The sequence below is a fragment of the Rissa tridactyla genome, chromosome 15 (genome assembly GCF_028500815.1).
Source record: "Rissa tridactyla isolate bRisTri1 chromosome 15, bRisTri1.patW.cur.20221130, whole genome shotgun sequence".
NCBI lineage: Eukaryota > Metazoa > Chordata > Aves > Charadriiformes > Laridae > Rissa > Rissa tridactyla.
This window is the reverse complement of record NC_071480.1, coordinates 7,507,853-7,532,280: the sequence shown is the minus strand read 5'-3', so window position 1 is coordinate 7,532,280 and position 24,428 is coordinate 7,507,853. Positions and strand designations below refer to the sequence as shown.

The following is a 24,428-nucleotide window of genomic DNA, read 5'->3' as shown; positions in this document are numbered from 1 at the left end:
ATTCCATGAGTGCTAAACCTTTAACATCAATTTTTACCTGGCAAAGGTTCATGGGTGCCCAGCTGCCGTATGGGAACAATGAAGGCATGCAGCCCTTTGCACTGGCCCTGAGTGTAAAGCTGAGCCAGAACAATGGCATGGTTCGACGTCTTTCCAACTGCAAAAGGAGTACGAATCAGAAGGAAAAAAAAACAAAACACTCAACATACTTATATACACAGAGTCTCTTTCCATAAAGCAGGATCTGAGATTACCTTAACCACATCATGTGTTAGAAAACCAGGTTTACAACACTGGTTATCATCCGAATTCTACAGCTAGACAAACAATGTTGCTCCAGTCAATGAAAGGTACACAATATGATTCTCTTGACTATACAATACCAAGTCCTTGGCAAACCTGCCAGTGGAGCTGAAGGAATTATAAAGATTTTAATAGAACTGATCAAAAATTACACCAAATCCATAGTGTGAATGATTCTGAGAAACAATTAGAGCATACAGATAATCCAAAGTTGTAGCAGGCTCTGGCAAGTCTGTTACTTGTTATGCAAGAGTAGCTCCCTCTCCACCAGCTCTTTGGATCAACTTTCAATCATCATTTTGTAGATATAATACACATGACATCACCTCCCTAAGTTTTTTCATACATCTTCCAAATTTAGACACACAGTGATGCACTTACGTCCACCTGGCCACCACTTAATGGAGGTCACAGTGGGGCTGTTGAGGATGAACTCCTGGGTAGCGGGGTCATAAGTAGCTGTAGTTTCCAGACCCCGAAGATGAGTTCCTGAAAATAAGCAAACACATTGTTTTCGCAGAAAGTCAGTTACAAAACAGAGACAAGGACAGAACTGGACAATGGAAAGTTGAACTCCAGTAGTAATGTACAAATTTTAATTTTTCTTTTTTTAAAGGACTAAATATCAGCCAATTAAGGAAGAACAAGCGAGAGTCAGACCATATTCTGGGACCTGAAGCCAATTTGCAGAAGAGACAGTGGTTGGTTTTTTTCCCCCAGTGGTCTAAGACTAGTTTTCCAAGCACCTCCAATCTGACACCTTTTGGCTATTACACACCAGAAGCCCTTTCTCAGTTAAAAAGGTCCACAAAAACACGCTCACCTGGATTTCGCTAAAACTGCGATCTGATTACACTGCAAACTAAAAATCATACACTTTTCAGCCACAAGATGAAATAAGTGGTGCCCATCATCTCTTCATTCCCTCATCAGGCCTACATCCTCCTCACTTGATGGAGCAGTTTCTCCCAAACGAGATCATCCATAGCTCCAAGACAGCAAGTAACAGCATATATATGCTAGGGTACCGATGCAGGTAGATGAAGAGACTGCAAAAAGGTGAAGATAACAATTCCAGGAACAGTCTTTGTCTTCTGCCCCCAACTCTTTACTTCACACACACCTGTCTCAGCAGTGGCATTGTCCCTGCATGCGTAAAAAAAAAATAAAAATCACTGTGCCTATTTGCTTGAACTAGACAAGCTGTGAACACTCCCGATACTCTGGACTGACCGAGAGAGAGCCAGTGACCCTACTCAAGAGCTTCAGCGCGAAAAATGGTATCGCCTTGATGCAACCACGTTTCCAAAGCATGGAGTTAATCGTAGACTTCCACAGGCAGCTTAACACAGACTTACTTTGCTGGAAAAGGATCTTCAAACCTCACTAGTTGCAAGAGATTCTCCACAGACTTGCAGTTAGTTTACGCTTCACACAGTCTCTACATTTCACTTCAGCACAAAGGTGAATCCTGCTCATTTTTAGAAAATAATTCTCATCTGCAACTCTCAGACGTCAAAATTAATGTTTCCCAAGGCATAATATCCTCCCTTTGAAACTTGGATTAAAAGTGTTGTGATCACAATACTGCTGGAGTTATCAAAATCCATTTCAAGGCTTGAAAGCAAAGGAATAACAACAAAGTCTACTTCAGACAGAGAATTAAAAAAAAGACATTTCATGGTCCAATTAAAAAGAACACATGGGAGTGAACTAAAGAACTGGGGGAATAAAGCTCCCCCCAAAACATGAGCACTGGAAGCAAGTCTTTCACATGTTCTCTGATCCAAGGTCAGTCCCAAGGTGACAAGCAACTCTAACTTTTTTTGGCATCTCTTTCAGTATTTTAAAGCTCTGTCCTTTTGTCTTCACACTGAATGTTAAGTAGAGCAAAGCAGAAACCACACTGGAAAGAATGGTAAGTGTAGAAATCAACAGATGTCACCAAGTTGGCATCAACATAGCCACATGCAGTAATCTAGTGGCACAAGAGGAGCACTCAGTATTGCTCATATATAAAGCTACAGACATCAAACTCTCCCATAGGAGAAAAAATGGGCAAGCAGCATGTGGCATAATGATCTACTAAAAATTTCAGAGGCAGTCCACTTTTCCCTGTAGCCACAACTGCACGCGTAAAGACTGAGGGGTAAACACACACCATTTTTCCCAGGCAGGGGAATCCTTTGTACACAAAGCCATTCTTAGAAATAGCATTTAGTGAATGTACTGTACCATGGCCCATTTCAGTCTGGGCATAAGTGCCAATGATCTCCAGGTTCCAGGCAGGCATGAAGAAGCGATCCTGCTGCTCTGGGGTTGCCTGGGTGAGAAGGGTGGGGAGGAACATGCCCAGATGAAGGTCCAGAGGCTCAGGCCGTCCACGATGAACAAAGCTGTGAAGAAGTGCCATGGGATGGAAGTGTGAAGGGAATGTTATGGGAGGGAAGCAAGCATGAGGATTCATGGTGGAGATTCAGGAAGAGACAAAAAGAAAAAAAATAAACGATTCATGTGTAAATCTGAATTCAGCAAGTGTATTTTAGAAAGCCAGAGCACTGTCCTTTTCTCAGGCCTGAGTAATAAGAAATTACACGTGCCCTGAAATAAGCATGCTGCAATGCATTTCTTTATAATCGTACATAAAATGCACGTGCAACATTCCCATATTTTTGGTGCACCATGACTGATAAAAAATAGGATTAATCCAAACCAAAAGAAAGACCAGACCTTCACTATGGTTTGGAAACTAGAGCATCCCTAAGTTAAATGGGCTGAGACAGAACGTCAGTTTGTTGAAAACGTGGTCTGGTTGGATGAAGTGAGCCTTCACCCAAAGATATGAAGTCCACTTCTTTTCTCCCCATGGTTTGAGACTAGAACCTGGCAGAAGTCCTAGTTTATCCAGATGAATAAGCTATATTTTCACAAAACCTTTTTTTTTTTTTTAAAAAAAAGGAAAGTCCTAACTGTACTATCTACTTCACTTTTTTTTAATTAAAGATCAGACACAACTAGTATATGTTACTATTACATTCCAACTTAATTCCCTTCCACTTTTGCTATTTTTAAAAGCTCTCTTAAAAGGACAGTGCTCTGCATATGCAAGTCAAAGTTGTGAACATAAACAACTTAGCAAAAAAGCCAGCATTTTTCAACCTATAAATCACCAGCACAAAGTCTCTCCAATTAAACATGCTTCATTAGAACTACTCTTCCTCCAAGTTCTGTCAACACCACTGTTAGGTAGTTAAGTGGCATGTATTAAGTTTTTCAATATAAAGAATTAAATGCTCATTAAAGCTTTAAATATTGATAGCTTTGATATTAAAATAGTGGGGATATAGATTGAGGATCAGTACCTTTTGTATAAAGGTTGTCCATCTGGCACATTTACGTATAAAATAACGTAACTGGTCTTTAACAGGAATATATACATATATTTAGATGAGATGCACATTACGGAAAGAGCACTGATCTGAGCTCAGCTCAAACTCAGTTTGCATTCCTATCAAAGCGGGAAGAATGCATTCTTGTGTTACCTCTAACCACACGTTAATATGAACTAGCTCTATCCCTAGAGCTTCCTAAGAACTCGAGTTCTTTGATATTCTCAGACACCTACAAATTCAACCACCTAATAAACCCAGTGGCGATGTTTTCTAAGGTTTCTAACTGAACAGTGAGCAAGCTCAACAGGGAGCTAATGGGTTACCGGCAACACCAGATTTTAAGTGAGCTCAGTACTGGTGAGAAGTACACAGGTGAAAGTCAAAGACTAAAAGAAAACCTTATTTACTAGCAATAGCTATAAACCAGGTAGAAACAGCACAGTATTTTCATTACTCCTTTTTGTTTCCTTTTCAGCCCTGTGCTGTTCGTGCTTTTTCTTTTATTTTTTCAAGAGACTTATTCACTATGGAATAGGTTAAACCAACACAGGCTACTGAGTAGGCACTCATTAAGATAAAACTGAGTAAGTACACAGCCAGGCTAGGATTCAATTCAATAATCCAGGGGTCTCTTGCCCCATCACCAGTTTCTAAACATCAGAATTAAGTTACGCAGACCTCAGTGACAATTACTGCAGAAGCTTTACTAGTGAAGTAGTTAGATACTCAACATTCACAGCAGGGATGCCAAATGATTGCATTTTAATTACTCAGCACTAAAAGTCTATTTACTTTACCATACTATCACCATATTAGTTCTATTAAGTGTAAAAATACTAATTTTAACATCAAACAACACGAGAACTATAAGCAAACCAGACCATCACCAGGCAAGAAAGTGCAATGATCTGATGTGAAGTAGCATGGAAAACAAATCACTGTGGTGTGGATGTGTGTCTGATTTGAAGAAGTTGGTGTGAAAAAGCAAACAAGGTCAGCAGGCATTTATTGTTGCCATCCGGTTGTTTCAGCTTATGGTGTTCAGCTAGGTGTGCTCACTCCACCTCTCCCAAGCAGAACAGATGACAGGATTTCCTCTGTTGCATCTTCTACAAAGGTTTTCAGCTACCGTGAGTAGCTGTAACTGAACTGGCAATTGGCATTACCATCTAACTTTTGCAATTGTCCAGACTTGTACATATCATGCTTTCCAAGTTTAGATGCCCGCACAAGCACTGGAGTCTTTGGTTTTTTAAACTATTCTTGTCGGTGTTAAACGGCTGTAATTCCAGGTTCTGGACTAAAAGACTGTCTTCTGATCCATTAAACATTCTTCCATTTGAAGAAGTGAAAGTTGTTTTCAACAATATTAGGAACAAGATGTTTTTCTTCTTTGAAGTGAAGATCTTTCCATGAAGTTGTACAGCTGCAATGGAGTAGCATCTGGAAGAAAAGTGCTTGGGGCAAAGCATACCTTACTTTCAAAAACAAAAATGCACAATCTCACCATGCTACGTTGCATCAAAAGCTATACTGCTGACTTGTTTATGCAGGCCAGTTGTGCACTAAGAACTCCGAGATACACGTGCCCCAAATTCCGGCAAAAATCAAAACCACAGTACTGTTGACTGACACGTTCCAAACAGTTCAAGTGAAATTCAAGACTGCCAGGGCTTAGAACAACCTCCTCATCTTAAAACAACGTAAGTGATCAGCTAAGAGGTGCATTCTGGAAAAGACCAAAACTAACTCTGTGATTGTTAGGATGGGAAATAAAGCAGCTGCCTTGCTATAGGGCAGGAAACATCAATGCTTAACCAAACCATTTTACCTTTCCCCTTTTAGATTTACCTGGGGAGCATCATCAATTTACAAACTGGAGTTACAGAAAAGAGGTTACCCATTGATCCCTGAAGGGAACTAACCATGTCCCATTTCGGTTTGGGCGTAGGTGCCAATTATCTTGACTCCATGGACCAGAGGCAGCCATTTCTCCTTCTGAGCATCAGTCGTTTGGGTCTCTAAGGTTTTTTGAAACATGCTGAAGTGGAGACCGAAAGGTTCAGGAAAACTGCCCAAGCATGTTCTACAGGAGAGAAATAGAGGGATCTGGATCTCAGTCTCGCTGTTACTGTGATCCTGAAAGGCTTTTCTCCAACCATAGCATAAGATAAATAATCTCTTTGCCTATTTCAATCTTGTTTTGTCCCACAAGCAACCTCCAAATACAGAGGCATCAGAAGCAACACTAATGGGTAAATACATGTTTCTTTCAGGCATTTTCTACACTCCATGAATCCTGCCGTTGCTATGTAACTGGGAGAAAATATTATTCTACAATTCATGGGGAACTTAGAGCTGAGGACATGAAAACAAAATTATTTTCTCCCCCGTCTCTCAGGTTTGGTGGGAATAAATCTCACTGCTGCTGGTAGCCTAGAGCTAGGCCATTATTAGCTAGAAGCACTATGTATTGAAAAGGAAAAGGCTGCTTAGGCGACTAAGTGCTTTTCAGAAGAACTCTGTATTACCTGTAGCTGCTTCTATCAGTTGAGAGATCAGGAACTCACCTTCAATTAAAATTACTGTTACAGGCTACTGCTGGAGGGAACGGAAGGAAAATCAGACAATTTTAGGTGTGCTTCATCAAAACAGATGTTATTTCATGAGAGAAAACTCTACTAATTTAGTAGCCATGATGGCAGGCAAAGTACATTCCCAATTAAAACAAGCTCCATAACACAAACGCGTAGGAAAGTTTCACTGTGTAAAAGCTATGTGGTAAATGACAGCATCTTCCCTTCAAACTTCTGAAGTCTGAACAGTTTTTTCACCTTCAATGTACTGTAACAAATGCTTATTCCATCCGGGCTCTAAGATGGAGGAGGAAAAAACGAGCGCTCTGCACGAATACCTACATACAAGATCTCTCCCACCTGCCCAAGATACCTACAAGGAAAATATACCCTTCCATCTCAAGGTATTAATACCTGCCCAGGGAGCACATTTAAGAGTTTGTCGACAACACAGACCCGCACTGCGTAGGGGACACTGTGCATACAGTTTGTCAAATTACAGCAGCATTTGTTACTGGCATTTTACACCATGCCTGGAATGAGTGCTCGGGAGCAAAGAGTAAATAATTGATAATTGAAACCCAGATCCCTATACAGGCTGTGAAACCCAGCCTTAGGGTGAGAGAAGGCAGGACAAAACCTCTTCAGCACCTCTGAACTACATGCTGAAGACACTTATTTTAAATGGAACGGTTTTTAAATGCAGAAGACTGAATGAGCCATGGATTTTTCCAGGAGCAAAGCTATTGTAATCAAGTAATTTAATGCTGGTGATTAAAGTTTTAACTCTAAGTTGGTGTGAGCGCACGTACAGTGTCCAGAGTTCTTGGAATGAAGGCAGACAGTTATCTTACCAGAAAATATTCTATTGCCTACAGCAGCATAGGCTTACAAAGCTGACGTTATCAGGGTGACCAAGGGCCTAAAAATGCTACAAGGACCACAAGACAGAATATTTTTCTTCATTCTTGTGGTTTCCTGCATGGGTTATTCTTTTAGTCCAGGACCCAAGTTGCAATAGCAGCACCTTTTACTTCCTCACTGCCTACAGCAACATTACTGGGCATCTGTTCCTTGGGCCCAAAAAAGGACAAACCTACAGGGAGAAAATGATTACTGACTTTGAAACATACCATTTCAGGGCAGCTTGGGAAAAGCTTGAACAGCTCTTTGTGTATTTTCAGGAGCCACTGGAAGAACTTGTGAAAAAGGTGCAGCGCTTGTTCTGCTGTCAGAAAAATCAGGTCAGATACTGCTTCTTTGAAGGTAATGCTCCAGGAAAAAAGAAGTCTTCTTAAAGGTCACACCAGCAACTTTTACTGATTGTCAGTAAGTTTAATCACAAGTGCCCGATATTTCATGCCTAACTAGCACCTTCTCTGATAGGAGTAAGAAGAATGACATTTTGCAAGCAGACACTTTAACATCCCTGTGTCAGAAGGTCATACTATTTCACTGACTAAACATGCAGCATTTTAGTAGTTTGTTGCATTAACAAAGCTGAAACCAGAACTAAAGCTAGCTAATTTACAGCAGAAACTTTTCATCTCTGCATACTCCATTCTGAATGACTAGGATTTTCTTCATGTGCCATTTAACAACTTGAATGACAATGAGAGAGAATCTTGTTTTCCTCATGACAGAGAGCAAGCAGAAGAGGTACTAGCTGTGAAGGGAGGAACAACAGGTTTTCTTTCTCTGAACTCTTATTCCTTCCCCTCCCAGTTTCTACATTCCCACTTGGCACTTCCCACTACCTATACAGCTTGTTCACCAAAGGCTGCATTGTGTAACTGTTCCGAGTGCTTGGCTACATCATGACTGAATGTGGCTAGCTGTATTTAGCAGTAGCCATTTGATCAATGGCCAACAACCGCCTTGTTGGTCTGAAGTCAAACTTGCCACAATAATCACCGAGTCAAGAGGAGGGCTGCAGTTCCAAATCTACTTACAGGAGAAGGACATGTAGTAATATACTACTTCTGCAATATAGATCTTTCCAAATTTCACAGCAATCAATGCCACCCGCATACTAAAAGGTTCTTGTATTTGACAGAGGAGTCCGATGGCATATTTATCAGTGAACAGAGTACAACAGAAGCAAAGTCAGCATTTTCCAAGACTCCAAAGCTAAATAAACAATTGCAAAGACATTCTCAAGCTGCAGAACTGGGTCACAAAATAGGGTCATTTTTTGTGGTTCTTGAGGTAACGCTCTTAAGGAAGAGCACGAAGGGTTGCCTCAGTGGAGAAGTAGCAGGAGGTACGTCTGACCTGCGCTTACTGGGCTTCAGAGACAACAAATGCTAAGGTAACAAACTCCTTTTCTAGTCGTATCAAAAATACTCAAGTCAGACTCATCCACTCTAAATTAATTTAGCAGTGGCTAGTAGGACCCCTACTACAGTTTTTCTATTTTGATTTGCCAAAAGCTACTCCAGGTCCTAACTTTAGCATCAAAAATGAAAAGTAAAGACAAATTCTCACGGGGAAAGTACACGTTCATGCAGTGCTTATGAACAGAAGAATCATCTGTTGCAGCTCTCAGATCTTCTCTTTGTCTATGCCCCAGTTGCTCCCAACTGTTTTTCACTTCTTCATTTAATCTTATTTTCCTCAGTGATGGTTATTTAAACTTGAAGGTGAATTAAAACTGACCAGATTGCTCTCTTCAAAGAGCTGTGTAGCATTGTACACATGCCAGTTTCCCACAATTTCCCATTTTTCACACTGACTTACATTTTGCTGCAGTTAGACTGTAAAAGAAATCTGAAGTATTGGCTCTTTAAGGCTGCTGGCCTTCAAAAAGCTGTAGTCACAGTAGCAACTGCAGTGTTGACATGTTAAGACACAGGAAGAATGGAATAAATAAGAATTTAATAAATCCTTTTAAGCTTTGGAGTTCAACAAAGGCCTTGTGGAAACACGAAGGAGGAACATCCAGTTCAACATGTCACAGCAGCAACAACTGTTTAAGCGTATCTGCAGGGCAGCTGAAGCAAGAAGCATTTCTCCTCGCCTATTCATAAATCAAGCTTAAGTTGGTCACTCATGATACAAAGCTACCTCGTGAAGTTCTGGCAGTATACAAAAGTCACAGGAGAACCACTAGCTCAAAATTCTCAAAAGTTGCACATGTAAATAAATCTGTCCCTGTTGTTTGGGGATAATTACAAGGCATGAGGGATTATTGGCAAAATATCTTAAGCTTCCACATGTAAAAGTCTGATGGTCAATCACAAGAAATACAACTTGACATTCAATCTACTTCATAAACTTCATTCAAGGCATGCTACAACACTATATCCATTCATTTTTCCAGTTTGGAAAAACAAATAAAGCCAAACACACTTTCTTCAGGTCAGCTTTTACACAAATGAAGTCCCTTCAGCTAGGACTCACTAGCACGGTTGGATATGCAATAGAAATAAACATAATTTTGCTAGTTGCATGGAGTTCACTAAGTTTAAAAAATGTTTGACATGGGAAAATACAGCCAGTCTACAGTTAATTGCAATTACCTTTTGAAATCCTGAATGTCTGCAATTAGAATTGACTCTGAAAAAAAGTAAGCCTTCCTCATTGTTTCAGTTGATTTTGGATCATGAATTCTGACTAGTCACACCTGACTATTCATACAACATAAGATATGGATGTATTATTTTTCACTGTACCCATATGAAATACTAAGCTTTCATCCTTTTAAAGTTAAGAATTGCTGACTCCCAAGTAAGTTTCTATAAAGACAAAACTAGAATCTATCATTTCATTACTTCAGAAAAGTCCTATTTTCATAAAATAGTGTCAGTAACGTTATCAGAAGACAGCATTTACATTGCAAACCTCGTTGAAATTTGCCAGCTGATATACTGGATAGCCTTCTCTGAATTTTCTCCATGAAAATAATTGAAGAAACTTCCCTATCACCTCCAATAATCCTTGCGTAGAAAAAAGTTAATTATTAACTTTTGCCATGCAGTACCTGAATAATCTAATACAGTCATTGAACTTTTTTCGTCGTATCATTGTCCACCAATGCCAATTTTCAAAAGAACTTTTACAATACTTCCACTAAAACTTTCATGACGTAGGTCAGTGTAGACCAATTTCTTTGAAATTAAAACTACAGAAGACAAGACGATTTCAACTAACTGGTCCCAATATTCATGCCCTGAGGCCAATGACAGCTTCTCTACAAGTCCAGTCAGAGGGGGCTTGTATTTCTACCACTGCCTTATTTAATGTGCAATGTTCATTTAATGTGCCAGAGGATATATTCATAATATTACACCCAGATTTCTAGATCTGTGCAGTGTCTCTGTTTAATAGAACTAAGAGGAGAAATATGTCAAAGTCAGGAACTAAGCTCCCTGCAAGCTGGAAGGAATGAAACTCAGATGGAAAGACAGTTTTGTTTTTATTAACTTAATCCAAGGGTAATACTATCAGACAAACAAAAGGTCAGATACAACAAAAAGCCTCTAGGTCAAAGGGAACCACTCTAGCACCAGGAGCTTGGAGGAGGGAGACAGGGCAGATAGTTTTAAACAAGAACATATAAGCTATCTTGGAACATTTTCAAGTATGCCTGTAATGCAACTTTATTAGGTCTAAGTGCAAAGTGAAGTAATCAGCTTTAACAGATTTCATTAGAAGCTGAAACCTCATCAGATCTATTCAGATTCAAAGTACTTTGGCATATTTTTGTATCCCTTTGAGGGAAGAAAATAATCAGACTACAAGTCCCATTTTTTACTTTCTGCAGCATATATAATAAAAAGGGTATCATTATTAATGGTGCATTTCTAGTAAAAAAAATAACCTAAGAAAACACAATATTCACAAAATCAGAGTTTCATCTGAAATTCACTGAAGCGAAGACTTCAGTGGGCTTTTGGACACATCTTTAGCTTCCCTTGGACAGCAAACACAGAAAAAAAGCATAACTCTAACATCCTTGGTGATGATCAAAGTACATACAAGAATCAAACTCTACAGCTAGGTACCTTTTAAACCAGTAGATCTCCTCTGGATCTGCAATGCCATATTCTCTTAACTTCATCACCATCAGAGAGCTCTTCCTGATGGCTTGCTCATAGCGCTGGCTACGGGACAGGAAGTTCAAATCTTCATGCTGGAAGTCAGGGTCATTAAGAACTAAGGCCTCTGGGGACAGAACAGAAGAGGAAAACAAACTCAGTTTCCACAAACCTCAACAGACAGTGGATGAGAAACAATTCAGCATTTCACTTGCTGTACCTCAAGGCAGAGATATCAGAAAATTAAAAATAAAATTTAATTAAATCAGAAAGAAGTCAAAGCTCTTGGAGAGAGGGACTCTAGCAACAGGTCACTCTCTCATTCCACACATAAACAGCATTTTAAGTTTGAAGCACTCTAGACTTGGCAGGAGGTTAATTCACTAACATAAGACCTGCAGGCCCCTCAATAACAACCTCAAATAGCCATCATTACTGCCGGATCAGACTGCCTCATGAACTTTGCGCTCCACACAACCCCTTGCAGAAGGGCACAACTATTATTCCCACTACGCTGACTGGAAACCAAGGTACCCAGAGGCCACTGACTTTCCATGTCCCCTTTGGCACACAAGTTACACAACACCAGCCTCTGACAGTCCCACCCCAGCATGGGCTGGGAAGGAAAGACGACGGATGTATTTCGTTAATCTCACATCGCATGGCAGTGGCGGGTAAGAAACAGGTCATATTTGTACTATTGGGCAAGAGTGTACTAGGAAGGAAAAAAGAGGGGAGAGGGGCCTGGAGAAATGCCCATGGGAAGCTGCCTCTCACCCCCTGGAGGAAGGGAGAGAGAGGTAAACACAAATTGCTCTAACAGGGCCACCCCAAATCCTTTCTGGGAAGGGAAGCAGAGGGGGATCAGGGACTTAACACTGCTCCTGCTCCCCTCTAACCCCTTATGACAAAAATCCCTTCCTGCAGGCAGCCCCCTCCACCTGCAAACCCTTTCCTCACAGTTTTCCCCACCTGCAAGCTCCCTCCTCACAGCCTTCCCTTCTCCCTGGAGTCCCCCCTCTCCTCAAAAGCTCCTCCCCGCGTCCTCCCTCCTCTACAGCCTGCAAACCTTCTCTCCACAGTCTCCCTTGCCGGGGCTCCCTGTCCCCTCGCCTCCCCTAGGGCTCCCACCCCGCTGTCACCCCAGTCTCCCTCTCCCCGGAGGCGCCCTCTTAGGTCTCCCTCTCTCCTCGCAGCCTCTCCCCTCCACACGACCCTTACTTCCCTCTCCTAAAACCTCCTCCTCCCTCAGAGACCCCCCAAGCCCCCGCCCCAGGCTGTCTCCCCCTCCTCACAGCCCCCCGACGCGGGCAGACGCCCCACCACCATCCCCCCACTCCCCTCATGGGGGGCACGGGGCCGGAGAGGAGGCGGCGGCCCATCCGGGCCCTCCCTCACCGATCTCCTTGCGGCGGCGGGTGCGCTCGGCGCCGCCGTCCAGGATGTGCGTGAGGAGCTCGGGCTGGAAAGTGGCGGCGGCCCGCTCCCTCCGCAGGTCCGCGTTCATCATCGTCCTCCTCCTCTTCACCGGCGACGACTCCCCCACCACCACCCGCACCGGCCTCCGCTCCGCCACTCAGCCACGCCCACCCCCGGCGCAACGTCACCACGCCGCGACGCACGGCCACGTGACCGCCATCGCCTGCGGAGGGAAGCGGCGGTGAGAAGCGGGGCCGGGCGGCGGCCGCGGTTTAATGGCGCTTTAAATTGTTGCGGGCAGCGGCTGGGGAGAGCGGGCGGGCAGGCAGGATCCCGTGCTTTGAATGGTGCGTTGGGCTGCGCGCCTTCCATCCCGCACGGAAGGTCTAGCAGTGCCCTGTGAGTTGGGTGTGCGTGCAGGGCGCCGCCTTAAATTGAGCGTGAAATGGTCCGCTAAATAGACACACAGTGTCTTGCAGCTGGGGCTGGGCGTGCGTTAATACAGCGGGCTGCGTTTGAGGCTAGGCATGCATTTAATACCACATTGAGAGCACATAGAGCACGCTGCAGCCAGGCATTCAATAGTTAATTAAATAAATAGTTCATTGAGTGCCCATATAGCATGCTGCATTTCACCATGTGTTAAATACTGTATTAGGTAGTGTGCTAAATCTGCGTATAATGTGCCACACTTGGGTCCAAGTGTGCGTTCAGTGTGCATGTAGTGTGGTGCAGCTGGGGCTGCAGGTGCATTAAATGGTGCATGGAATGGGCACACGGCACAGGGCGGTTGGGGTTGTGTTAAAAAGTGCATTAAATCATTAAATGCACATCAAGCATCTCGCATTCCTGGCTGATCCCCTCCTGCTGCGCAGCGTGATGTGGGAGCAAAACTTGAGCGATGGAAGACGGCCTTCACCTCGCTCAGGTGGAGCAGAATTGAACCTGCTTCTGAAGTCTGGGTGAGGCGAGGCGGAGGTGCAGGGACCTGCAGAGGACACGGAGCCGGAATTCCACCTCCATTGCTGCTGGTTGGGACCCTGCCAGAGAGGTTTCGCAGCCCTGAGCGATGCCTGGGGCGGGCACGGGGCACCAAGCATTAAAGCCACAGGGTTGCAGCTCAGCCTGTCCCCACTGCTGCATAATCAGTGCTGGGGTTCCCCAAACCCCGTGGGGCGGCCCCACTTGTCTGAATTGCAGAACTCCCTGCCTGGGCCATTGTGCGGCTCTTGGGGTCCCCCCCAGCAGGGCAAGAAACCAGAGAGAAAAGCAGTAAATGGAGCATGGAAATGCACCGAACACAGGCACCCTGCATGGCATGTCGGAGGGAAAAGAGTGCCAAAAGAAGCCACTTTGTGGCACAGCCAACAGCGTGGCTACGGCACTGGCTGGGCAGAATTAAAATCTTGCCGAAGCTGCTCTGCATTCCTGCTTTTCCGCATGCTTTATGCTGTGACTGGCCTGCCTCTGCCAGCCTTGCTCCACTGCTGGAGCTCCCAGAAAGTCCCACCTGAGTCTTGTCTTGGGGTGAATCGTTCTCACTCATCGCTGTCTTCTAAACCCTACTAGACTACTGGTGAAACTAGGCTGGATTGTATCCAAGTAATTGTTCTCCAGCTGCTGGATCAGACACTACCAGAATTTCTTATCCTGCAGCATGAGAACAGACTCGGGATCGTACCTTAAATCTTGCTGCGTGGTACCCCACCACCCCAGCAGCTGGGTCTGGTTCTGCAGTTCAGTCCCTCACATTCTCCGAACTTCTCAATCACCATTTTTTCCATTTCCTTCACCTTTCTCAACCCGTAGCCTGGAGTGGACCTGGAGGATCTGGTGGGCTGCCTGTTGCTGTTTTTGTTGGATTGCAGGTGGGAAAGGTAGCCCCTCTTTATGCCAGGTATTAGGGTGGTATGAACTCAGATCTTTTGCTTTGCTGCAGGCCCAGCGGCGGTTGTGCAAGATGCTGCCAAATGCTGGTGTCTATTACTTCCCGTGGGAGATCAACAGCTCAGTCCCAGAGGGGGAGGTGCTGAGGACATTTGGGAGGTGAGAAGGGTACCCCACTCTCCTTTCAGGCAAGGCCTTTCCTTCACTGGCTGACCCTCCTCCCTCTGTTTGTAATTGTTGTATCCCCACCCCTGAGCTTCCCACATCGATCGTTCCCAGGTTATGCAGCTACGACCTGGCCCAGTCCAAAGCCGTTCTCGCCGCTCAGCACAGCTCAGCTCAGTACCACGTCTGTGTTGACACCAAGTTTGTGGAGCCGTTCCAAGCCCAGCTGGGATCTCGCTACGTGGTCCTGGGAGAGGCCGAACACAGGGAAGGTAAATCCTCCAGGAACCAGTGCCCTTCGCTGCTGTTCATGGTGCATCAGCTCCTTCGTGGCTCTCTGGGTGTGTGGTGAGACACACCGTCACTGAGGCTAGCATTGGCTAAGGCAGGCTTATCTCTTGCGGGCGCCTCTGGTCACACGAGCATGTCATTGAGGGCCGGAGGAGCCTGACTCTTCCCGTTGACCATGAGAAGTGCCACCCTTATCTTGGTGGAAATCTGGCGCTCTCGCACAGATTTTGTTAGAAACAAGAAGTGCCTCAGCAGCGTCACTGAGCTTGTGAAACCTGTGCTAAAGCCTTCTGGCATCATTACCAGCCACCACGTTGTCTTCCCTCCAAACGTGGCTGATTGCAGCAATACTTCATTGCAAGCTGGCTGGGTTGGTCTTTGCCATCCTTGAAAGGCTCTAATTATATCCCTGCCCTCAGACACGGGGCGTGAGGAATGCAGGCAGGCTCTGTCACGCAGGGCACCCTGTTGTCCTTTTCTGGGGTGCCCTGAGCGTTACTCCAGCTGCACGGTGCTTTGCGTGGGGAGTTGATCTGGGCTGGGCCGTGGGGTTGTGAAGCAAATCCCAAGTGTTGTCTTGGCCACACCTTATAAGAAGTAATTGCATTCGTGCCCTTGAAATCCTCAGTGACATGTGGAAAGCCACCTGCACGTGGTGTCTGGTCAGTGACCTGCTAAGCCACTGCTGCAAAATTCCTTTAGAAAGACATGTTATTTTGGTCATCGCAGCTTAGGAGTGAGTTGGCCCCGTTTTGCAGGGGTGAAAGGGGAGTAGGCTGAGACGGTGGCTGGGTCACCAAGGTTTGGCCCCTTTAGTGCAGCTCCATATTACCATTTGAATGCCACCAATGAACTCTTGGTTGTAGTCATCATTAAGCCTCTTCTAAGCCCAGCTTTGTTCTGTCCTCTTCTTGTCTGCACAGAGGTATTCAGAAATGAGCTTAGACCCATCCCTAATGCTTTTTAGACAGGGAAAACCAACCTTCATCCAGCCACAAAGTAGAGAGAAGTTGCATGACAGGCACTGGCACCGTGTCCTGGGCTCAGCATTCCCCAGCGCAAGGAGAGCGCGGTGTCAGCCACCAGTATTTTGTAGCCAACAGGGCAGAGGAAAAGCACGTCACTGAATTAACCTGCTCCCGGGCCTGCTCCTCGTGTCGGTTGAGGCACATGGCCAATCCGGTCTCCTGCAAATTCTCAGGCTATGGTTATTTGGCCAGCTGGAGCCATATGCTGCCTGAGGGAACCTCTCTGTTTGCCTCTGAGCCTCTCTGTTTGCTTCCAAGCTGCTCCGTCTGTTTTTCTTTCTAAAGAAGCTTCCTGTTTATATTCCCAGGTGAGGGTCCTGTGGTAAAGGCACGAATATTGACCTGCGTGGAAGGGATGAATGTGCCCTTGCTGGAACAAGCCATACAGGAGCAGAGGAAATACTTCAACGAGAGGCAGAAGTGGATGGGAAACAGCACGTCCTGACAGCAGCTCTGAGACCAGCAAGGACCAACCGGTCCTAGCGCTGCCGTTTGCAACAAATATGTTAAAAGTAAATTTAGAAGGTGGGCTTGCAACATACTGCTTTTTCCCGTGGCAAATAGCAAAGTCAAGTCACTAAGTAGGGAAACACTTGAAGACTGTGAGTCAGTATGTGACTGTGGGTTGTCCGTTCACGCCAGGTGTCATCACTGAAAATAGTTCTGGGAAGCAGGTTTGTTGTTTGCTTAAAAGGGTGGTTAAGGAAGGGGAGCACTTGAGTTATACTGGTCCTTTTGTAAGGCAAGGCGTGGAGATGTCAGAAAAAGGAGAAGTCTACGAATCTTGAGTTAAACAGCTCACACCCACACGCACTACCAAAGTGCAGTGGGCTACTGGGCTTTTGGCAGATTGGAGGTAAACGGCATTAGTGCAAAGTTCGTTAGCCCTGTGCGGCTGCGGGTCTGCGAGTGCACGCGTTTGGTTACTGTGACTCAGCTGCCACATGGGAGCATTGCTGTCAAAACACTCACGTATCTGGACTGACCAACAAAGAAACAAGAAGAACGAAGAGTCACTATTTTCAGTAGCACCTGCCTCTTTCGGTTTTCAGGAGCTGGTGTCTAAGGGGAGGAATTGACTTTAGCTGTAAAATAAATATTTGCAGTGCCCTGAGAACCACCACATGACTTTCTTCCTTGACACAACTGAGTTTAGGAGACCTTAAGTCACTATGTTTTTGAAGCAGCTGAAGGTTTTGATTGATATTTTCCTTAATAAAGATGAAAAGAGAAGGCAGCCTGTCTTTTATTGATTAAAAACCTCTTTGTTGCTAAGGCAAATGCATTAGGCCCTGCAGAAACCCCATAGATGATGTAAGAAAATTTAGCGATATGCAATTTTCCTCCTTCTCCTAGGTGCTGGGTGTGTAAGGAAGTGCTTGGCTTTGAAAAAGTTGCAAGAAGAGGAGATGAAGTTACATCAGAACCACTCTGGTTTGAGAACATGGTACCGGGCCCACCTAGCAGAATTAAACCATAAACAAAAAGACAGAAAATCACTAATGTAAGAGGAGAATAAAATCTTAGTGCAAGAGGGAGAAGACTCTCCTGTGCTATAAGAATCCCTGAACCTGGAGTGAGCTGGGAATGTGGTTTGCAGGGGAATTCAGCCACCTACAGCCTTTTCAGCCTTTTGCTCAGATTCTCTGGTGAAATGTTCAGAAATTAAGAATCGAAGCCATACAATACACAGCAGCAGATCAAAATGCAACAGGCATTGGCAAAGTCCCCTGTTACCGGCAGGCTTGATTCAGGGGCCTGAGATGGCTCAGTAATTGCAGTGCTTGCTATAATCTTTAATTATAGTTTAGCTTTGTTTTTCTTCACGCAGTTACGGAGATCCAAAAGCCCAGCCTCAGCACACGCTCAGTTCATCCCAAGTCCAAAAACATGATCTCAAGAGGCCAGATTTTAACCTGGTTTTGTAAGAGATGTGATGTCTGTCATGATGTGTTTATTTTTATACCTCATCTCCTGTCTGTTCTCCTACCTTCCTCCCCGCGCTTAAATTTTAACCAAATGGCCAGGTTTGCCAGGGAGTTAGGAATATCCAAGATGCCAGGACTGGAATATCCACGATACCAGGACTGTGAATATCCAGAATACCAGATTCCTAGAAGTGTTATGAAAAAAGAAAAAAAAACAAACCCAACCAGCCAGGAAGAGAGCAAATTTAGCAATGACACCAGATGGAGACATGAATGCAAACTCAACCATCACAAACCACCGGAGAACCCACACAGGAGTTTGCCATGGCCATGTGGATCCCTCTTCAGCCACAGGGCAACCATGCTTTGGTTCTTTCAAACTGGCAAAATCATGATCAATTTTGAAAAGATTTTGACCTGGTGGCTCAGCAATGGGCTAAATCAGTCATTTTTTTGGTCACCTAGAAGTTGGGGTTTGCACTGTGAACCCAAGCAGCTGGTGGACTGCTGTGTCCTGCTGCGCCCACCCAGAGACATGGAGCCCCCAAGCCCTCCAGAAGACAGTCCCCGTGGCTCTACCTTTCCTAGTGCCATGATGCATAATATTTTTTTTTAATCTTGTTTTCTGTTAGCTGTCAAGTCAATGATTAATCCCCCCCCAACCCCGAGGACATCTTCCAAAAGGCTGACCAAGCGTCACAGCCCACGGTGGGGAGGTTCAAGGGACAATTGTGCAAGACCGAAATAAAAAAAAAAAAAGACATTTCTGCTATGTGTTTGACTTGAATGTGTCCCAGGGAACCCTAATTAGACACCGCATCCCCTTGACGCCAGGCACTGTACAAAGAGAGCTGCAGAGCTTCCCTTGGCCCTGTGCGTTCCCGCTGCCTTTCCCGCAGGCACAAAGCACCTCTTTCCCTCCGTTTTGCTCGATTATTTATTTGCTTCAGCCAGCACACGGCACAACCTGGGTCGCAAGCAACCAGTCCTGGGCGGTGGGTGCATGGCCTGTTTGGCTCTTTGGGTCTGCCCAAAGACCCCCAAAAGCCCCAGGCAGCCCTGTCCGCCTGCAGCTGCCCCAATTCAGGGGTCCCTGTGCTGAGGGAGCAGCAAAGGCGAACCCAGATCTCAAAAGCAGCTCAGGGGACACACGGAGAGAGCAAACACCCTCTGCTTATTCAGCTGTTTCCCCCTCCCTTTTTTTTTTTCTCTTCAGAAAGCAGTGCCAGCCACCCCTGCTGCCATTGCTAGGCCGAGGCAGTGCCATGGATGCCTTCCAGGAGGTGTTTCAGAAGCTGGAGAAGATTGGGGAGGGCACCTATGGCGTGGTGTACAAGGCTCGCAACAAGCGCACGGGGCAACTGGTGGCCCTCAAGAAGATCCGCCTGGACTCGTGAGTGGGGCAAAGCCCCAGCCCTGGGGCTGCCATGGCACGGCCCAGCATGGTGCCCACCCGGCCCGCCATGGCGCCAGGCCGACTGCTGCCTCAGCGCAGTGGCAACAGGGTGCTGAGGCGAAAGCTGGGGAGAGGAAGGCGAGTGGCTCCTCTAGGGACAGCGGTGCCATCTGTGGGGAGATGGCCGCCAGCTGAGCCCAGCAGTGCCCCAGCCCCACCATGGGAGTGAGCAGGAGGGCTCTGCACCCCAGCCCAGTGTCCAAAATGATGCGAGAGGCTCAAAAAAACCTGACATGAGGGAAAAAATTGTCTCCCTTGGCTCATGAAAGCAGCCAGGGCCTGACCTGGCGCTACCTGGCCCTGGCGCGATAGCCCAGGGCAGGGGGAAGTAGCCACCATTTTGGGAGGTGGCATCTCCCTCAGGGGTGTGGTGGTAGGACCTGGCCTCCCAGCAGGGCCGGTGTTGACCCTTCCAGGCTGGGGACTGAGCAGATAAAAACTTACTACTTTTCCCCTGGGTCAGCCCTGGGCTGTCTCCATGATGAGGGGTGTCAGTGTGGACCAGGGGCCATGGTGGTGGGACTGTACCCCATGATGGCCCTTCAGGATGGTGGAGGCAGCTGCCTGAGGGGCAAAGAGCTTTCATTTCCCCCCCACCTCCAAAAAGCGAGGCTTGGGCATTTAAACCCTGTTGTTGCTTCTCCAAATGTGCCCTCAGGTGCTCCCAAACAAGCTCTGCCCCAGAACTTGCACTGTCTAGGACACCCCTTCCCTCTCCTTCCCCATGCCTCCATTTCCCCCTGCATCACCCCAGCCCACCCCACACGCAACTCCATCCCAAACTTGGGGTGCCCGGTGTGAGAGACCCTCCCCTGGGCAGGTGGTGGGGTATAATGGAAGGGAGAAGGGACACAGGACCCCGATAGGCTGCGGGGTCCCACCGGGGGACGGGGTGCTGTACAGCCTGTCTCTGCTGCAGGGAGACGGAGGGCGTCCCCAGCACCGCGATCCGAGAAATCTCACTGCTGAAGGAGCTGAAGCACCCCAATATAGTCAGGTAAGACCTGCATGAACCCGCCCCCTCCACCCCCAGCTCATTGATGAGCCCCTGCTCGGGAAGCTCTGGGTACGGGCAGCAAGAGGGGTTTTCCTGTCCTTCCCTGACTGCACAGACAGGAACAAAATAAACAGGAAAATACAGCAATCATTTGCACTTCCCTGGTTTGCAGCGATAGCCCACAGCACTGCCACTTCACCCCAGCAACACAGGCTGGTCCAAGCTGCTGCTGCCCTATACTAGATACTGCTTTTATATCTGCCTCTCTGTTCCAAAGGACTCGGAGAGCAGAGACGTCTGTAGGAGGAGGGATGTCTGGGTATTTGCGAAGGTCGGGAGAAGTTGCTGAAAGGTACTAAAGGGAGAGCTTGCACTCCTTTTGCAGGCTCCTGGATGTTGTACACAGCCAGAAGAAGCTCTATCTGGTGTTTGAGTATCTGAATCAGGACCTGAAGAAATATATGGACTCACCCCGAACTGGAGAGCTTCCTTTAAGCTTGGTCAAGGTACAGTGTGGAAGGAGTGCCGGCAGGCAGGGCAGAAAGTGTGTCTCCTTGCTGCCTTCTGCTGGGCAGAGCCAGCACTGGGCTGAGCTGCTCTTACCCGGGTTGCATCTGGAAGAGATTCACCCTTGGCTGGCGGCATTCAGCCTCTCAGATCTCAAACATTTCAGCTGGGAAAACCTCGCGGCACTATTGCTCAGCACATTTATTTCCCAGCTGTGTCCAGGCTCTCCAGCCCATCTCGCTTTGTGGCCCACAAGTCTGGTGTAGCATTATAGCAAGGTCTTTTTTCCCATTCAGGTCTAGGAATGATACAAAGTGTGTTGGTTCACATGATCCAGCCTTCAAAGTGGTTTCATTGTGGCTTTGTCTGAAATCTCTTCTCTCCTTAGAACTACCTTTTCCAGCTGCTGCAGGGTGTGAGCTTCTGCCACTCACACAGAGTCATCCACAGGGACTTGAAGCCACAGAACTTGCTGATTAACGAAGCAGGAGCAATCAAGCTGGCTGATTTTGGACTGGCAAGAGCTTTTGGAGTCCCCCTGCGCACATACACTCACGAGGTATTGTTGGGATTTCCTGCCACCTGAGAGTGGGATACACAATCCATAGTGAGTGAACAGCAGCAGCATCACAAGTTACTCATCCGTAGCTGCAGCACAGCTGTGCCCAGGCACGTGCTTTTAACCTAAACTGCAGCTAAGGGATTACCTCATGTCCCCACAAAGTGTGCTCACTGCTTCTACCCCTAGCTTGCCTGCAAGCTGGGTTCCCACCTTCTCTGCGTGGGCTATATTTATTTGTTCCAGTGTGTCCTCTTGAAGAATAATCTCTTAATCCCAATCTTGCTGTCACTGAGGTGTTTTTTAATTGAGCAAGGCCTCGGCGCACTCTGATTTGTACAGTCACTGTGTTACAGCAAAGAAGAGAAGATCCCACGCCTCTAGTTTCACCCAGGGAAACTAGACAAAGCTTGTTTGTTGGTTCCTTACCAGGTGGTGACTCTGTGGTACCGAGCCCCTGAAATACTGCTGGGATGCAAATACTATTCAACTGCTGTGGATATCTGGAGCATCGGCTGCATCTTTGCAGAAATGGTAGAATGGGTTTAAACAGTCTCTTTAATGAGTAGGGAGGATGCAGCTGCAATGGGAAGTGGGGAAGGAGGGACAAGATGCAGAACGTCTGTGATACTGTGGTTCCACCCTGTGCTGGGGTGTGTATTACGGAAAATCGACGCTGAGGGTTAGCTGATCCTTAGCTGTGGGCTCGAAAGGAAATCTGCCACCCTCAGGGGCCTGGCAGAAGGCAAAGAAGCCTCTGTAGTCCGGCTGTGGTTCCAGGTGTATGGGAACGCAATGCTTGTCCGTGCAGAAGAGGTAACTTCAGTCTTGTTGTTGCAGTATTTTGATCCTGGGAGGAGATGACTCTCTTGCGGATGTCCCTGCCGTGGGCTGCAGAAAACTAGCACTTCATAGCATGGCAGAGTGTTATCTCCTAGGGGTCCATGCTCCACCTTGAAGAGCTCTTGTTACCCCTGCAGTGTAATAGCACCGTCCTTAGCTCCCAAAGCCCCTGAGCTGCAGATCAGCAGAGCCTGGGTGAGTAGGCAGGGAGGGAGCTAGCCTGCAAAAGTGGATGTTTTAGGAAATTGGAGACAGAGAGGGATAAAGGACAGGCTGAAAGAGGGACAGCCTCAGGGGAGCACAGATCCATGGAGACAAGCAAACACCCACCTGAGACCTCCCCAGCCACTGCCTGGCAGAATCGCTGCATCGTAACTGCTCTAGTCTGTGCAGCTGTTTGCATCTGCTGGGACAAAAGGTTGCTTGCAGCAGGAAATAGTGCACACAGCTGATGGAAAGGTGGGACCAGGCCTTTTTTTTTTTCCCCCTCCAGGTGACCAGGAAGCCCCTGTTTCCAGGGGACTCTGAGATTGATCAGCTCTTCCGGATCTTTCGCACCCTGGGCACTCCCACCGAGGTGACCTGGCCTGGGGTGACCCAGCTGCCTGACTACAAGAGGGACTTTCCCCGGTGGGCAAGGAAGGAGATGAAGGAAATTGTTCCCAACTTAGATCGAGACGGTAGAGACTTACTGGTGGTGAGTGAGGGCCCAGAACAAGACCCAGGGACAAACAAGACCTTTCCAAACTGGGCAAAGAATAGGGATATTTGGGACTGATCTACCCAGAAGTGCGTTAGCTGATCTGGCTCTGATGCTCATCTCTGCCATTGCAGAAACAACGGATCATCAAATAGGGCTCAGTCCTGGCTCTGAAGTGGGGCTGTCAGTGCAGGTTCCTCTAGGAAACCACTGCATCAAGGGTCAAGAGACCCTCCTAGTGTAATCCACACGGTAACTTCAGCTGTGAGTTACTCCTGAAGCCCAGAGAGGGAAAAAGGCAGGACCAACATCTGCATCTGGGCACAGCCATGGGCAGGTGCAATCGATCGTTTGTTTTTTTAAAAGCCTAAATCTGCTGGGTTTTTCTCTTGGCAGCAATTGCTCCTGTATGATCCCAGCAGGCGCATCTCAGCCAAGGCAGCCCTCAGTCACCAGTACTTCGTCTGGAGAAGCCCTCAGAGCCCTGAGGAGCAACGCGTACTGCAGAGACACTGCAGATGAGAAGACGCAGCTCTCCCCATGCGCTTGCTCCTCCGGGTGTCAGTGCAGATCTGATTTTGGGCACTGAGCAGCGGCTGGCTGGGACCTGGCGTCTCACTCCTCCTGAGAAGCCTGGAAAGGGACATTCTTGCGTTTAGAGACTCTCAGCCCGTTGCTGGGGGAAAGTTTGTCTAGGTTACAGCCAGCAGAGCTGTTTTGAAGAGGTCATGTGGAAAAGGGTGTGGGGTATTTATCAGCATAAAACACTGAAATGTAGATGAGAGCACATCTTTCAGAATGTTGTCCTTGTATTACTCAGCGAGCTAAGGTGACACAATGATTTCTGTCTCTCCAGCTCTGGAGCACCCCCAGGTCTGTCGGCGGCAGTTTCTGACACCAGGGCGTGCTGGAGCTCCACTCGGCTAGGGGAGCGCTTCTCTGCTCAGCCCTTTGCTGCCGTTACCAAAGCCTGGGCTTGTCAGCAGCAGACAAGTTGTTTAACCTGAGGTGTTCAACAGAGCTGACATTCTGCTGTGTCACAAGCTGAAGGGCGCTATCGGGTATCTTAATGTGTGCCTTAGCTGGGACCAAGAAGCCAAAAGATCCGGTTTGCTTAAAGAACTTGTTGCGTATTGTCTGGAAACAGTAACAGCGAAAACACTGCCTTTCCATCATTGCACCAGATGTACTGCTGTTTCCTTCACTTCATTGTCTTGGAAATGTTTTTGCTGTTCAAATGTTTGGAGAACTGTCACTAGCTTTTGGTGTGGTTTTGACATCTTTTTTTTTTTCTTCCAGTACAGAAAAAAAAATAAAGGTTTGTCATTTCTTCACAGA

At 46.7% G+C, this 24,428-nt stretch overlaps 3 protein-coding genes across 6 annotated transcripts in view; 2 read left to right on the top strand and 1 right to left on the bottom strand.

Moving 5' to 3' along the window:
- ACOX1 (acyl-CoA oxidase 1) overlaps nucleotides 1-12,908 on the bottom strand; it is a 20,200-nt gene extending 7,292 nt beyond the window's left edge. The window contains exons 1-5 of one of the 3 annotated variants that reach the window (XM_054221289.1): nucleotides 12,709-12,908; nucleotides 11,278-11,437; nucleotides 5,621-5,781; nucleotides 685-792; nucleotides 38-157 (exon numbers count right to left, since the gene is read on the bottom strand). In XM_054221289.1, coding sequence (XP_054077264.1) covers nucleotides 38-157; nucleotides 685-792; nucleotides 5,621-5,781; nucleotides 11,278-11,437; nucleotides 12,709-12,820 — 661 coding nt within the window. In that variant the 5' untranslated portion in view covers nucleotides 12,821-12,908. Of the gene's footprint in view, nucleotides 1-37; nucleotides 158-684; nucleotides 793-2,538; nucleotides 2,700-5,620; nucleotides 5,782-11,277; nucleotides 11,438-12,708 lie in introns of those variants that run through there. The other 2 variants (XM_054221288.1, XM_054221290.1) reach the window with 2 other exon arrangements.
- On the top strand, nucleotides 12,859-16,690 carry TEN1 (TEN1 subunit of CST complex). 2 transcript variants are annotated; one of them, XM_054221294.1, is made up of 4 exons: nucleotides 12,859-12,970; nucleotides 14,669-14,775; nucleotides 14,896-15,053; nucleotides 16,409-16,545. In XM_054221294.1, exons 2-4 carry the CDS (start codon nucleotides 14,690-14,692, stop codon nucleotides 16,543-16,545), a joined length of 381 nt encoding a protein of 126 aa, XP_054077269.1. In that variant the 5' UTR covers nucleotides 12,859-12,970; nucleotides 14,669-14,689. The 2 variants fall into 2 exon arrangements, with proteins under 2 accessions (XP_054077269.1, XP_054077268.1); XM_054221293.1 differs by lacking the exon at nucleotides 12,859-12,970 and adding an exon at nucleotides 13,057-13,076 and having other exon boundaries at nucleotides 16,409-16,690.
- CDK3 (cyclin dependent kinase 3) lies at nucleotides 16,494-24,428 on the top strand. Its single transcript, XM_054221291.1, has 9 exons — nucleotides 16,494-16,625; nucleotides 17,457-17,604; nucleotides 19,245-19,421; nucleotides 20,404-20,481; nucleotides 20,867-20,987; nucleotides 21,377-21,547; nucleotides 21,980-22,081; nucleotides 22,884-23,087; nucleotides 23,487-24,428. Exons 1-9 carry the CDS (start codon nucleotides 16,604-16,606, stop codon nucleotides 23,610-23,612), a joined length of 1,149 nt encoding a protein of 382 aa, XP_054077266.1. The 5' UTR covers nucleotides 16,494-16,603; the 3' UTR covers nucleotides 23,613-24,428.

Bases quoted from the DNA above. Each gene is read 5' to 3' on its own strand.
- TEN1 (XM_054221293.1), top strand. The intron at 14,776-14,895 runs GTGAGAAGGGTA...GATCGTTCCCAG, and splicing joins GTGCTGAGGACATTTGGGAG to GTTATGCAGCTACGACCTGG. The intron at 15,054-16,408 runs GTAAATCCTCCA...TTATATTCCCAG, and splicing joins AGAGGCCGAACACAGGGAAG to GTGAGGGTCCTGTGGTAAAG.
- CDK3 (XM_054221291.1), top strand. From the start codon at position 16,604: ATGTTAAAAGTAAATTTAGAAG. The intron at 22,082-22,883 runs GTAGAATGGGTT...TTCCCCCTCCAG, and splicing joins GCTGCATCTTTGCAGAAATG to GTGACCAGGAAGCCCCTGTT. The intron at 23,088-23,486 runs GTGAGTGAGGGC...TTCTCTTGGCAG, and splicing joins ACGGTAGAGACTTACTGGTG to CAATTGCTCCTGTATGATCC.